The sequence below is a fragment of the Octopus sinensis genome, unplaced genomic scaffold, assembly GCF_006345805.1.
Source record: "Octopus sinensis unplaced genomic scaffold, ASM634580v1 Contig19514, whole genome shotgun sequence".
Taxonomy (NCBI): Eukaryota; Metazoa; Mollusca; class Cephalopoda; order Octopoda; family Octopodidae; genus Octopus; species Octopus sinensis.
In genome coordinates this window covers 10,001-25,152 of record NW_021836363.1, presented here as the reverse complement: position 1 = coordinate 25,152, position 15,152 = coordinate 10,001, and the positions used below count along the sequence as shown (strand labels likewise).

Genomic DNA, 15,152 nt, shown 5'->3' with positions numbered 1-15,152 from the left:
TTTGTCCCTTCTATGTTTAGCTCCTTGTGAGCAATAAAGAAAAAAAAAAACACTTGCTGAAGGTGCCATACAGTGGGATTGAACCCAAAACTATGTAGTTGAAAAGCAAACTTCTTAACCACATGGGAGGACAATCTCTTATGATAATATATTAATAAAACAAGGGGTAAAAACACGGGAAAAATCAGAAAAACACTTACTTTGAGAGGAGATAACTTACTGAGGCCGTGGTTTGTTTCTGCGGATCTGGGGACATTGGGTCGTTGCGACACGTAACGGAATGATGTTGCTGGAATGTGAGAGAGAGAGGTAGAGAGGTACAGTAAGAAAGTGTGAGAGGGGAGAGAGAGGGGGAGAGGGAGGGGGGAGAAGGAGGGGAGGAGGGAGGGAGGTGGCCTGAATGTTACATTCCGTTTCACGCTGAATCTCCCTGAGATCTATGTTATGGGTATGTGTGACTGTGGAGTACTCAGCCACTTGCATGTTAATTTCATGAGCAGGCTGTTCCTTGTTGTTGTGACCCGACAGAGAGCCGGGACATATCTGTCTCCCCACCTCTCACTCACTCTATCACTCACTTTTGCCCTCTCTCTCACTCTCATCCTCTCTCTCTCTCTCTCTCCCTCATACCCTCTCACTCTCTCTCTCATTCTTACCCTCTCTCTCCCTCTCACCCTCTCTCACTCACTCTCACCCTCTCTCTCTCTCTCTTACCCTCTCTCTCCCTTGCCCCTCTCTCACTCTCTCTTATTCTCACCCTCTCACTCAAGCAGGGTAACCCCTGTTCTACTCTTTCGCCCCATCTTTCTCTCACTCTCTCTTCCTGTTTCTTGAGTAACGCTGCGATGGACAGGCGTCCTGTCCAGCTGGGGGGAACACATACGCCACAGAAACCAGGAAACTGGGCCCATGAGCCTGGCTAGGCTTGAAAAGGGGGCATTTATTATTTTTTTTTAAATATAAACACATTACATATACACACACTTTATATATATACATATATATATATATATATATATATGTATATATATGTATATATATGTATATGTATATATATGTATGTATATATATATATACATATATATATATAATACACATAGACAACAATCTATAAAGCAGCTGCTACTCACAGGCTCCGTCCACCTCGTCTCTGAAGGAACGGCAGTGCCTGGGTCAATGGCAGAGAAGTGCTTCAAATAATTGCTGTTGATGTACTCAAGGTGGTCTTCAAGGGGAAAATTGCCGTACGTAACAAACCTACAAGAATAGACATATATATATCATCATCATCATTGTCATCATCATCATCACCATCATCATCATTATCGTGTAATATCCCTTTTTTTCCATGCTGGCATGGGTCGGGCAGTTTGACATGAGCTGGCCAAACTCTAACTGTTTGTTGTGGTGTGGGTTCTACATCTGGGTGCCGTTCCTAATGGCAACCAGTTAACAGAATGTGCTGGGTGCTTTTTCCATACCACCAGCATGGGTGCATTTATGCAGCACCTGCACAGGTGCATTTACGCGGCACCAATACCTGAAAGAACCAACCTGTTTATGAGGAAGACAGTGATATATATATACTCTTTACTCTTTTACTTGTTTCAGTCATTTGACTGCGGCCATGCTGGAGCACCGCCTTTAGTCGAGGAAATCGACCGCGGCACTTATTCTTTGTAAGCCTAGTACTTATTCTATCGGTCTCTTTTGCCGAACCGCTAAGTGATGGGGACATAAACACACCAGCATCGGTTGTCAAGCAATGCTAGGGGGACAAACACAGACACACAGACATATAGACACACATACATATATATATTATACATATATACGACAGGCTTCTTTCAGTTTTCCGTCTACCAAATCCACTCACAAGGCATTGGTCGGCCCGAGGCTATAGCAGAAGACACTTGCCCAAGATGCCACGCAGTGGGACTGAACCTGGAACCATGTCATTGGTAAGCAAGCTACTTACCACACAGCCACTCCTGCGCCTATATATATATATATATATATATATATGCATGCAGCCGTGAGGGAAATCATCAAATCAACAGCCGTAAGTTATCAGAGGATGTACAGATTAGTTATGTTCAGTTCAGTTCATTATCACTGAAGCGTAAGGATGCTTAACAAGCATCCAACTGCTAGAAATAAGAGCTAAAGTCTTAAATTAATCCACCGTGCTGCACCAAGATAACAGAGAAAAAACAGTATGTGAGGAAAACAGAAAGAATTAAAACATTTAACAGCACAAAATAAAAATATTATGCAATTAGGGATATCCACAAACCAGGTTTCGGCTTTTGGGTATTTAAACCCTGAGCCTCATCAGTGTGGCCTACCGGGTAATAATCCATAACTGTCACGTTAAACTCTGACTACGCAACTGATTTTGTTTTGCGCCAAAAACAGAGCACATGGTGCATAAAATTTTATAAGCAAAACATTAAAACACTGAGATTTGAAATCAGATGTCACTACTGTTTGTATCATCTGTGGATAATAAGAAAGTAAGCACATAAATGTGAAACAAGGTGGGGGTAAAATAGTACTCGAATACCAGAGACAGAGTACCGTAAATCCTCGAGTATAGTCCGCCCTTGAGTATAATACGCAGAGGATTTTTAGGGGGCTGTACCCTGCAAAACTTAAACCTTGTGTTGCTAACCAACCACATGGTTTTCTGAGTTAAGTCCCACTTGTGTGGCCTGGGCTTGCAAGTTGTCTTCTTCTATAGCCCCGGGCCGACCAATGCCTTGTGAGTGGATTGGTAGACAGAAACTGAAAGAAGCCTGTCGTATATATGTATATATATGTAGTGAGTGTGTGTGTGTGTGTGTTTACGTCCCTGTCACTTAGCAGTTCGGCAAAAGAGACCGATAGAATAAGTACTGGGCTTACAAAAGAATAAGTCCCGGGGTCGATTTGCTCGACTAAAGGCGGTGCTGCAGCATGGTTGCAGTCAAATGACTGAAACAAGTAAAAGAGTTTCTCTAACTTGAGTTGTGCGTAATGAAGCCAGCAGCACCTCGTCGATCAAACACTTCCACGCATGCGTAATACAATAATGGTGATGTTCTTAACTGTTATATGGGAATGTAAATATGTCTGCAAATTATTTTTATTACATGTTATTCTGTGTTCTGAATACTTTTATTTTAATAAATGTTGCTTACTGCAAATTATGGATGATTCTTTTATGACTTCATTGCTTTCAGGCTTAGCTTAAGGTATTTTCGTGCCCGACATCACAAAATGTGTCTGAATAAACATTGCCAGACACCAAATAGAGACTCGCACATCGCTTAGAAAATATTTTTCATTTTTAACCTCGTGTATAGTACGCACTGGGGATTTTGACCTTTAAATTTTTGGAAAAAAAATGTGGATTACACTCGAGGATTTATGGTATATGCTTTATTATTATTAAGGCTGCAAAACCATCACAGAAATCTGATACTCAGAGTTTCACATTCCTGTTCATCGGACAGTTTAGATTGAGAAGGTCCAAGGTCTCATGTGTGCGGTGGGACTGAACCCAGAACCATGTGGGTGCCTTTGTGCAGCACCAGCCAGCATAGGTGCATTTACGTGACACCAGCACCCAGCCGGAAAAAAATATATAAGAAAAACTAGACAAGATGGTCATGGCTGGAAAGTTTCTGATGATAGATCTTCTCCATCTCTGAGTTGGCCTAGGGCTAAACAACAACAGTAAAGAAGAACAACAAAAAACATAGTGAATAATGACTTACTTTGAGTTGCTAGGGTGGTAATGACTTTGGTGGAAGTTAACGAGATCCTTCCAGGTGAGATCAGGTATGAAAGCAGGGTCGCCACCACTAACGACACCATAGGTGTGACTAGGGTAGAGTTTGTTCTCCAGAGCTTGTCTGTAGATGTTTTGATTGCTGGACTGTAATTAAGGGGAGAAAGAGAGAGATGTAAGAGAGTTGGAGAGAGAGAGAGAGGGGTGGGGGAAAGAATGTGAAACAGAGTGAGTGAAAGAAAGAGAGTGAGAGAGAAAGTGTGAAAGAGAAAGGCAGAAAAATGTGTGTGTAGCAGGAAGAGAGGGAAATAGTGAGGAACCATATGAGGTGTGTGTGAGAGAGAGAGAGAGAGACAGAGAGAGAGAGAGAGAGACAGAGAGAGAGAGAGGGGGCTTGTCAACAAGGAAAAGATCAGTGACAGAGGGAGAGACTGAGAAAGATGGATGGATGGATACATACATTCATACTCTTTTACTCGTTTCAGTCATTTGACTGTGGGCCATGCTGGAGCACCGTCTTTTAGTCGAGCAAATCGACCCCCAGGACTTATTCTTTGTAAGCCTAGTACTTATTCTATCGGTCTCTTTTGCTGAACTGCTAATTTACTACGGGAACGTAAACACACCAGCATCGGTCATCAAGCGATGTTAAGGGGACAAACACAGACACACAAACATATACACACACACACACACACACACATATATATATATATATATATACATATATACGACAGGCTTCTTTCAGTTTCCGTCTATACGTCTTATCAACCCCTTTTGGGGTGGATAAAATAGTACCAGGTGAGGACTGGGGGGTCAGTGTAATTGACCTAACTGCTCCACTGAACCAAATTTGAAACCAGTAATATTGTTGTAATTTTTAGGATGGTAAGCTGGCAGAAGCGTTAACATGTCAGACAAAATGCTTAGTGGCATTTTGTCCAGGTATATACTCTGAGTTCAAATTCTACCGAGGTCACTGATTTTGGCTTTCGTCCTATTTGGGTCAATGAAATAAGTACCAGTTGCACACAAGGGTCAATGTAGTCAACTGCACCCCACCCCTCGAGAAAAAAAATTTCAGCCCCCTCCACTGATAGTAGAAGTGGTTATTGCTGTTCTTGAAGTCTCTCTTTCATTCTAATATAATAAAGTTCACTGTATGGCTATAACTGGACTGGCGAGCTGGCAGAAACGTTAGCACGCTGGGCGAAATGCATAGCTGTATTTCGTCTGCCGTTACGTTCTGAGTTCAAATTCCACCTAGGTCGACTTTGCCTGTCATCCTTTCGGGGTCGATAAATTAAATACCAGTTACGCACTGGGGTCGACTTAATCCATTTGTCTGTCCTTGTTTGTCCCCTCTGTGTGTAGCCCCTTGTAGGTAGTGAAGAAATGGGTATTTCGCCTACCGTTACGTTCTGAGTTCAAATTCCGCTGAGGTCGACTTTGCCTGTCATCCTTTCGGGGTCGATAAATTAAGTACCAGTTACGCACTGGGGTCGACTTAATCCGTTTGTCTGTCCTTGTTTGTCCCCACTGTGTGTAGCCCCTTGTGGGTAGTAAAGAAATATATAACTGGGCAATGTAGAAATTTCCTTTGCAGTCATGTGATCACCGGTCAATAAGTGTCCAGGGAATACTCAGTCATATTGACTTTTATTATTTCTGCAAGGAGCAGTTAGGTCAATTACACTGACCCCAGTCCTCACCTGGTACTTATTTTATCCACCCCAAAAGGGGTTGATAAGACGTATAGAGATACACCCGTGGACATGTTTACAAAGTCAGAAAACAGCCCAGCTTCATGACTTTAGGAAACATTTTTTCACACTAAGAGTTGCTGAAGTATGGAACAAACTGCCAGCATCAGTTGTTAGTTGTCGGAGCACTGCATCCTTCAAAACTTCCATGCTTCCTGAGATTTGCCAATACTACACCTGATCTTTCTCCCCTCCATACACACGCAAGCATGGATCTGACTCATACACTGTTCACTTCCCAGACATTTGTACATTACTGCATATGCTTTATATGCACTTTTGACAAGTTGTGGTGCACTTGAGCACTGTATACAATAATTTCATTATTATATTATATGAAATACTGCTAAGCATTTCGTCTGACATGCTGATGCTCCGGCCAGCTTGCCACCTTATCAATAACAACAATTATAACAATTGGAGATTACAGAATAGTGATACGGTAAGATGGAATCGGTGGAAGGAATCGGTAAGAAGGAAAATGTTTAGAGTCACTTACAAATACACCCTTCATTTCATTGAAGACAACCCCTTTGAAGATAATAGGGGATTCTGTGTCGTTGAGGTCCTTGTGTTCCAGTCTCCAGCCTTCTTGACTACAATAGGAAAATACAATCACTAAATATATAGTATTATATATATCATACAGTATTATCTTTATATATAAAAGAGAAGTTGTGTGTCTGTCTCCTACGATTTAGATTCCTAACTACTCCCACATTTTGCGGTACAGTTTAACTAAAAGTGGGTATCTTATAGTCGTGATTCATATCAAGCCCTTCTGGGTATTAGCGCCTATCTACGATGAGTCTATGATTTTTAAAAAAATTTACCATCATTTTTTTCCATTTTAATGCATTTTTTCGCTATTATATAAGGGAAGTAACTCTCTAAAAATGTCTAGGATGAGTCAACGATTTAAAAAAAAATTTACCATCATTTTTTCCATTTTAATGCATTTTTCGCTATTATATAAGGGAAGTAACTCTCTAAAAATGTCTACAATGAGTCAACGATTTTAAAATAATTTACCATCATTTTTTCCATTTTAATGCATTTTTTCGCTATTATATAAGGGAAGTAACTCTCTAAAAATGTCTACGATGAGTCAACGATTTAAAAAAAATTTACCATCAATTTTTTTCCATTTTTAATGCATTTTTTGCTATTTTTGGCTATAACTCTCTAAAAATGCTTATATAGTTATTTCCCTTACAAACCCGAGCAACGCCGGGCGATACTGCTAGTATATAATATATCGTATCTCTTCTCTCTATATATAAACGGCAGTTTGTCTGTGTGTGTGTCTGTGTGTCTGTTTGCTTGTACCCTCACCCTGACCACGGCCTTCAACCGATTCTGATGAAACTTGACACACACATAGCCCAATGTCATAATTCAAAACTAACGCAGCGAAAATTTTGAAAAGTTCTCCCAGTTCTGAAAAAAATCGATAAATTCGACATGGGGTCGAGAATCAGAAACACAAACCACAGACTGTCTAGGGGACGCAACTCGACACCTTTTTTAACTCTCAAAAACAAATTTACCATCATTTTTTTTCCATTTTTTTGCTATTTTTTGGCTATAACTCTCTAAAAATGCTTTATAGTTATTTCCCTTACAAACCTGAGCAACGCCGGGCGATACTGCTAGTTATATAATATATCATATAGTATTATATAATAATGGACTTTAAATGATGATGATGACAATGATGATGATGATGTAAATGAAGAAAATAGATGGAAACAGAAAAGACGATTCTGACTTGAGAACGGTGGAGAAAAGCTTTTGATAATTTGTGCTGTGGAGGCGCAATGGCCCAGCGGTTAGGGCAGCGGACTTGCAGTCGGAGGATCACGGTTTCGATTCCCAGACCAGGCATTGTGTGTGTTTATTGAGCGAAAACACCTAAAAGCTCCACGAGGCTCCGGCAGGGGGTGGTGGCAACCCCTCTTGTATTCTTTTGCCCCCAGCTTTCTCTCACTCTCTCTTCCTGTTTCTTGAGTAACGCCGCGATGGACTGGCGTCCCGTCCAGCTGGAGGAGGGGGAGCACATACGCCATAGAAACCGGGAAACCGGGCCCATGAGCTTGGCTGGGCTTGAAAAGGGCGCATAAATAAATAAATAGGGAGCAAAGGGCTTAAGAAAAAGAGGAGATTGAAAAAAAAAAACACTTGTGAAACACTGCAGTGGAGGATTGTCGTTAAAAGATTCTTACCTGAAGTCGAGCTCTCGTAACTGTGGGTAGAATACGGCATCAAGGTAGATGGACAACAAGTTCCTGAAGTCTTGCTGGTTCTGGGTTGAAAATGGATATATGGTCCAGTCACTTGCTATGCGTGTCCAATAATTATACAAATAAATAAACAGTTAATTAAATACGGGAATGATTAAAGTAATAATGAAATAAATAAATCATCATCATCCTCCTCCTATCCTCCTCCGGAAAGTGAGAGGAATATTAATGCAGTATATGGGGATCGGACAATAAGTGTAAGCCAGTGTCAACGGTGGTTCCAGAAATTCTGAGCCGGAAACTACAGCCTAGAAGATGAGCCTTATTCCAGAAGATCTGAAGAGCTCAATGAGGATGTCCTGCAAACCCTGGTGGAACAAAATCCCATCGTAACTGTTGAGGAATTGGTAGAGAAGGTTCGGTTTGGTCATTCAACCATTCATCAACACTTGTGTGCCATTGGAAAAGTCAGCAAATTGGGCCAATGGGTTCCTCACAAACTTTCTGAGTCTAATCACATTCAGAGAGTGAATGTGTGCTCTTCTTTGCTGTCACATCTCATGAATGAACCTTTTTGGGGACCAAATTGTGATAGGTGACAAGAAATGGGGTCTCTATAAAAATGTCATGTGTGAAAGACAGTGGGTAGGGAAAGGAGAAACACTGGAACCCCAGGCTAAAGAAGGTCTTCACCCATGTAAGGTATTGTTATCTGTTTGGTGGGATATGAAGTTTTGAACTTTTAAACCCAAACCAAACTATAACAAAGGAGATCTACTGTGAGCAGCTTGAGTGGCTTAAGTCAGCGCTAGAAGGAAATCGACTGTCTTTGGTTTCAAGACGAAAGGTGTTCTTCCATCAGGATAATGCTTGACCACATACAGTGAGGATGACATTCCAAAGGCTGGAACAGTTTGAATGGGAAACGATGCCCCACCCACCATATTTGCCAGACATTGCCCCATCTGATTATCATTTATTCCGCAGTCTTCAAAATCATTTGGACGGAATAAATATGAATTCTGTAGATGAGGTCAGGACAGTACTGAAGGAGTAACTTTTGTCACAGACAAGTGAATTTTGGAAGAGGGGCTTTGCAATTCTACCAAATAGATGGAAGAGCATTGTTGAAAATGAAGGAGAGTATATTTTAGATTAAAAAAGAATTTCGTTTATCTTAATTTTGAAAAATAAAAGAAGTATAAAAAACCCACATTATTTATGGGATGACCCAATATATATTGGAGATGTACTTGCATAGCAAATGATTTGATCTGAGATCATGTGCTGGAACGAAAACAATTGCAGCGTGGAAGGTGTTTATAAGAAACACACAAAAACCGTTAGATTCACTTCAACATTTAAATTTAATTTGTCAAAATATTTTCTTCGCTTTGAGACCGCGACCTGTTCACTGACAAAATTCCGTGCTGCATCTGTGCATATGTGTCCAATATATATCATGAGACCACTGCTGAGACACTTCCAAAAACAAAAAAAAAAAGAAAACCCGTTGGAAAACCGATTATAGCAGCAACTCCATCTGAGAATATCTGAAGAAGGAATATAATTCCAAAATACCATATCAGATGACTAAATTACAACAGGTATACACAGCCCATTGTCTGTATTATAGTGCATTGTTGTACCATTCAAAATTTTTTATTCTTTATATATAAATAATATACACACACACACACTCACACACACACACACATATATATATATATATATAGGCGCAGGAGTGGCTGTGTGGTAAGTAGCTTGCTTACCAACCACATGGTTCTGGGTTCATTCCCTTTGCTTGGCACCTTGGGCAAGTGTCTTCTACTATAGCTTCGGGCCCACCAAAGCCTTGTGAGTGGATTTGGTAGACGGAAACTGAAAGAAGCCCATCGTATATATGTATATATATATGTATGTGTGTGTATACGTTTGTGTGTCTGTATTTGTCCCCCTAGCATTGCTTGACAACCGATGCTGGTGTATTTACGTCCCTGTAACTTAGCGGTTCAGCAAAATAAACCGATAGAATAAGTACTAGGCTTACAAAGAATAATCCTGGGGTCGATTTGCTCGACTAAAAGGCGGTGCTCCAGCATGGCCACAGTCAAATGACTGAAACAAGTAAAAGAGTAGTAAAGGCAAATTTAAAGATGTTACTCAAGTGACAGAGAGTACTAAATGGTACAAGCATTGCTAGAAATAAGAGTTAAACCATATGTATGCAAGTGACATATAATATATAATATACCTGTCATGGCATTCATGAAAGTAGCCAGCGATCTGTTGAGCATCTTGAAGAATGGGTCTCTCACAGGAAACTTCCTAGAACCACAAAGGACCGTGTGCTCAAGAATGTGTGGGACTCCGGTGCTGTCCATTGGAGTGGTACGGAACATAACGCTGTCAATTAGGAGAACAAAGAAAACAAAGCAATTATCATGCATCGTTAGATGTTGGAATGATTGGCTGGGAGTTGCTGTTTTAACAGCATTACTGATTGCTCAAATTAATTAAGTTATCTTAATTTCGTCGTCATTAATTTCTATGCCAATAACACACACACACATATATACATATAGAACAGGCTTCTTTCAGTTTCCCTCTGCCAAATCCACTCACATGGCTTTGGTCAGCCAGGGCTATAGGAGGAGACACCTAAAGTATCACACAGTGGGTCCCAACCTAAGACCATATGGTTGGAAAGTGACCTTCTTACCACACAGATATGTCTGTTTCAGTGTGTGTTTGTGTGTGTGTGTGAGAGAGAGAGAAAGAGAGAGAAAGAGAGAGAGAGAGAGAGAGAGGGAGAGAGAGAAAGAGAGAGAGAGAAAGAGAGAGACAGAGAAAGAGAGAGAGAGGATTCTTTTCAGATTCTGTCTACTAAATTCATTCACAAGGCTTTGGTTGACCCGGAACTATGATAGAAGACACGTGTCCAAGGTGTCATACAGTGGGATTGAACCTGAAATAACAAGGGTGTGGAGCAAGCTTCATAACCATGCTGCCATGCCTGGGACTAATTTTTCAAAAATAAGATATTTAAAGAAAAAAAAGAAGTAAAATATAATAGGGGTGGCTGTGTGGTAAGTAGCTTGTTTACCAACCACATGGTTCCGGGTTCAGTCCCACTGTGTGGCACCTTGGACAAGTGTCTTCTACTATAGCCTCGGGCTGACCAAAGCCTTGTGAGTGGATTTGGCAGACGGAAACTGAAAGAAGCCCGTCGTATATATGTATATATATATATATATATATATATATATATATGCATGTGTGTGTATCTTTGTGTGTCTGTGTTTGTCTCCCCAACATCGCTTGACAACCGATGCTGGTGTGTTTATGTCCCTGTAACTTAGCAGTTCAACAAAAGGGATCGTTAGAATAAGTCCTAGGCTTACAAAGAATAAGTCCTGGGGGTGGATTTGCTCGACTAAAAGGCGGTGCTCCAGCATGGCCACAGTCAAATGACTGAAACAAGTAAAAGAGTAACAGAGAATAAAGAATATTGCTAACCCGAAAGCATTGTTGTTGTCATCTCGGTCAAGATGGAGATGCTGTGCTCCAGTCTGGTCGTGACGTAGTGATACGGTTGAGATAAATAATTCCGGAATAGCAGAAATCTACAACAGCAATAAAAACAGAATAATAATAATAATATTTATTTATGATAATAATAATAATAATAATAAATAATATTAATAATAATAATATTAATAATAAATAATAATAAATAAAAATAATAATAAATAATATTAATAATAAATAATATTAATAATAAATAATAATAATAAATAAAAATAATAATAATAATAATAATAAATAATAATAAATAATAAATAATAATAATAAATAATAATAATAATAATAATAATAATAATAATAATAATAATGATAATAATAATAATAATAATAATAATAAATAAAAATAATAATGGCCGATGCCAGCGCCACCTTGACTGGCTTCCGTGCCGGTGGCATGCATGTAAAAAACACCCACTATACCCACGGAATGGTTGGTGTTAGGAAGGGCATCCAGCTGTAGAAACACTGCCAGATCAAGATTGGAGCCTGGTGCAGCCTCCATGGCTTATCAGATCCCCGGTCGAACCATCCAACCCATGCTAGCATGGAAAGCGGATGTTAAACGATGAATAATAATAATAATAATAATAATAATAACAACAATAATAATAATAATGATAATAATAATAATTATCGTCATCGTCGTTTAATGTCCACTTTCCATGCTGGCATGGGTCAGGGCAGTTTGACTGAGAACTGGCTAGCCAGAAGGCTGCACCAGGCTCCAGTCTGATCTGGCAGTGTTTCTACAGCTGGATGCCCTTCCTAATGCCAGCCTCTCCAAGAGTGTAGTGGGAGCATTTTATGTGCCACCAGCACAGGTGCAAGTCACGCAGTACTGGAATCAGCCATGCTTGAATGGTGCTTGGATTCAGATTTTGCCCCAAGGACAGCCATTTGGGGGGAGGAGGAACTAGTTGATTACATCAACCCCAGTGTTCGACTGGTACTTGTTTTACCCACCCTGAAAGGATGAGAGGCAGAGTTGATCTAGGTGGAATTTGAACTCAGAACATAGCGGCAGATGAAATACTGCTAAGCATTTCGTCCTGCATGCTAACGATTCAGCCAGGTGGTGGTGGTGGCAGTATTGATGGTGGGCGGTGATGATGGTGGTAGTGGTAGTGGTGATGGTGGTGATGATAGTGGTGGTGGTGGTAGTGGTGATGCTGATGGTGGTGACAACAATAGAGATGATGATGATGATGATGATGGCGGTGGTGGTATTGATGGTAGGTAGTGATGATGGTGGGTGGTGATGATGGTGGTAGTGGTGGTGGTAGTTGGTGGCGGTGGTGATGACGATGGTGGTAGTGATGCTGGTATTGATGGTGATGGTGGTGCTGACGACAATAGAGATGATGATGATGGTGGTGGTGACGGTGGTGGTAGTACTGGTGATGACCGGTGGTGTTGGCAATGGTAATAGTGACACTTGCAGAGGAGGTGGTAGTGGCAACAATGGTAAGAGTAGTAAGAGTAGTGGTGCTGGTGGTGTGTGCTTGTAAAGCTTACCTTCTCCACAGTGTAGCCATGGATCTTGTCCCCTTCCTTGACCCTCTGCACCGACGCAGCGCTGAGGGTGTTGACACAGCTGTAAAGAGAAAGCAAATGCAGCAGGGTCCCTCAAGGCAGAACATTCATCCCCACTAGTGGGGCCTTAAGATTTTTTATCGGAATCGAAATTGAACCAATCCTATGACTGGCACCCGGCAGATGCAAGGACCCCTGGACTGGAGATACGTAAAAAGCACTATCCGAATCGTGGCCGATGCCAGCGCCGCTTCGACTGGCTTCCATGCAGGTGGCACGTAAGATGCACCATCCGAATCATGGCCGAAGCCAGTGCCGCCTCGACTGGCTTCCATGCAGGTGGCACGTAAGATGCACCATCCGAATCGTGGCCGAAGCCAGTGCCGCCTCGACTGGCTTCCATGCAGGTGGCACGTAAGATGCACCATCCGAATCGTGGCCGAAGCCAGTGCCGCCTCGACTGGCTTCCATGCAGGTGGCACGTAAGATGCACCATCCGAATCGTGGCCGAAGCCAGTGCCGCCTCGACTGGCTTCCATGCAGGTGGCACGTAAAATGCACCAATCCGACCATGGCCGATGCCAGCCTCGCCTAGCACCAGTGCAGGTGGCACGTAAAAAGCACCCACTACACTCTCGGAGTGGTTGGCGTTAGGAAGGGCATCCAGCTGTAGAAACTTTGCCAGATAAGACCGGAGCCTGGTGCAGCCTTCTGGCTTCCCAGATCCCCGGTCGAACCATCCAACCCATGCTAGCATGGAGAATGGACGTTAAACGATGATGATGATGAAGGCAGAGCGAAGCACTGGGGTGGATGTAATTAACTTACCTATTCCCATGAAATTGCTGGCCTTGTGGCACGAGTGCCAGTCAGGCGGCACTGTCCTTTCTACTAAAGGCACAAGGTCAGAAATTGGGGGGATGGGAAAAGTCGATGACATCAGCCCCAGTGTTTCACTGGTACTTAATTTATCAACCCCAAAAGGATGAAAGGTGAAGTCGACCTCGGCAGACGAAATACCTATTTCTTTACTACCCACAAGGGGCTAAACACAGAGGGGACAAACATGAACAGACAAACGGATTAAGTCGATTATATCAACCCCAGTGCATAACTGGTACTTATCTAATCGACCCCGAATGATGAAAGGCAAAGTCGACCTCGGCGGAATTTGAACTCAGAACGTAGCGACAGACGAATACCTATTTCTTTACTACCCACAAGGGGCTTAACACAGAGAGGACAAACAAGGACAGACAGGCGGATTAAGTTGATTATATCGATCCCAGCGCGTAACTGGTACTTAATTTATCGACCCCCGAAAGGATGAAAGGCAAAGTACTTTGGCGGAATTTGAACTCAGAAAGTAATGACAGACGATATACCTATTTCTTTACTACCCACAAGGGGCTAAACACAGAGAGGACAAACAAGGACAGACAGGCGGATTAAGTTGATTATATTGATCCCAGCGCGTAACTGGTACTTAATTTATCGACCCCCGAAAGGATGAAAGGCAAAGTCGACCTCGGCGGAATTTGAACTTAGAACGCAAAAAGACAGAACAGGTACCTATTTCTTTACTACCCACAAGGGGCTAAACACAGAGGGGACAAACAAGGACAGACAAACGGATTAAGTCGATTACATCGACCCCAGTGCGTAACTGGTACTTATTTAATCGACCCCCGAATGGATGAAAGGCAAAGTCCACCACCTACAACAACTTTCTTGAAAACGTATAATTTCGAATGAAACTTTCTAGAGAAACATTTTAGCTGGTGGAGATCACGATTATTAGAGGTAATCTTTTTCCTTTCTCTTTTTTTAGACGGGAAGACGATTCGGTTTAAGTACCCCATATAACCAGGCGGACCTTATCAAAAAAATGTTCCAGACACATTTTCGAGTGTAGATTACGATACAGATTTCTTTTTCAAGTCTGATCACGGTAATTATACTCTACAGCCCCGTAAACGTATCTATGGAAATTTTCGTTAAAGTATTTGCATACAACCAAGTCCGGTAATATTTATTTTTCTCAATTTTCTACATACACAATTGCGATTCTACAACATCTAAAATCTCTCTGCGGAAAATTTCATTAAAAAAAAACACGCATTTTAAAGAAAGTTATATAAGAAACAAAGTCGAAGGTGGGGCACGCTTCTGTAGTTATGCCGGCGAGGCATAATGTCGACCTTGGCGACATTTGAACTTAGAACGCAAAAAGACCGAACAGGTACCTAT

At 41.5% G+C, this 15,152-nt stretch overlaps 1 protein-coding gene across 1 annotated transcript in view; it reads right to left on the bottom strand.

Moving 5' to 3' along the window:
* Nucleotides 1–138: 138 nt before the first annotated feature.
* LOC115232148 (presequence protease, mitochondrial-like) overlaps nucleotides 139–15,152 on the bottom strand; it is a 16,051-nt gene continuing 1,037 nt past the window's right edge. The window contains exons 2-9 of the mRNA XM_029801996.2: nucleotides 12,885–12,963; nucleotides 11,301–11,407; nucleotides 10,036–10,187; nucleotides 7,764–7,878; nucleotides 6,038–6,134; nucleotides 3,762–3,922; nucleotides 1,131–1,257; nucleotides 139–289 (exon numbers count right to left, since the gene is read on the bottom strand). Coding sequence (XP_029657856.2) covers nucleotides 197–289; nucleotides 1,131–1,257; nucleotides 3,762–3,922; nucleotides 6,038–6,134; nucleotides 7,764–7,878; nucleotides 10,036–10,187; nucleotides 11,301–11,407; nucleotides 12,885–12,963 — 931 coding nt within the window. The 3' untranslated portion in view covers nucleotides 139–196. The remainder of the gene's footprint in view (nucleotides 290–1,130; nucleotides 1,258–3,761; nucleotides 3,923–6,037; nucleotides 6,135–7,763; nucleotides 7,879–10,035; nucleotides 10,188–11,300; nucleotides 11,408–12,884; nucleotides 12,964–15,152) is intronic.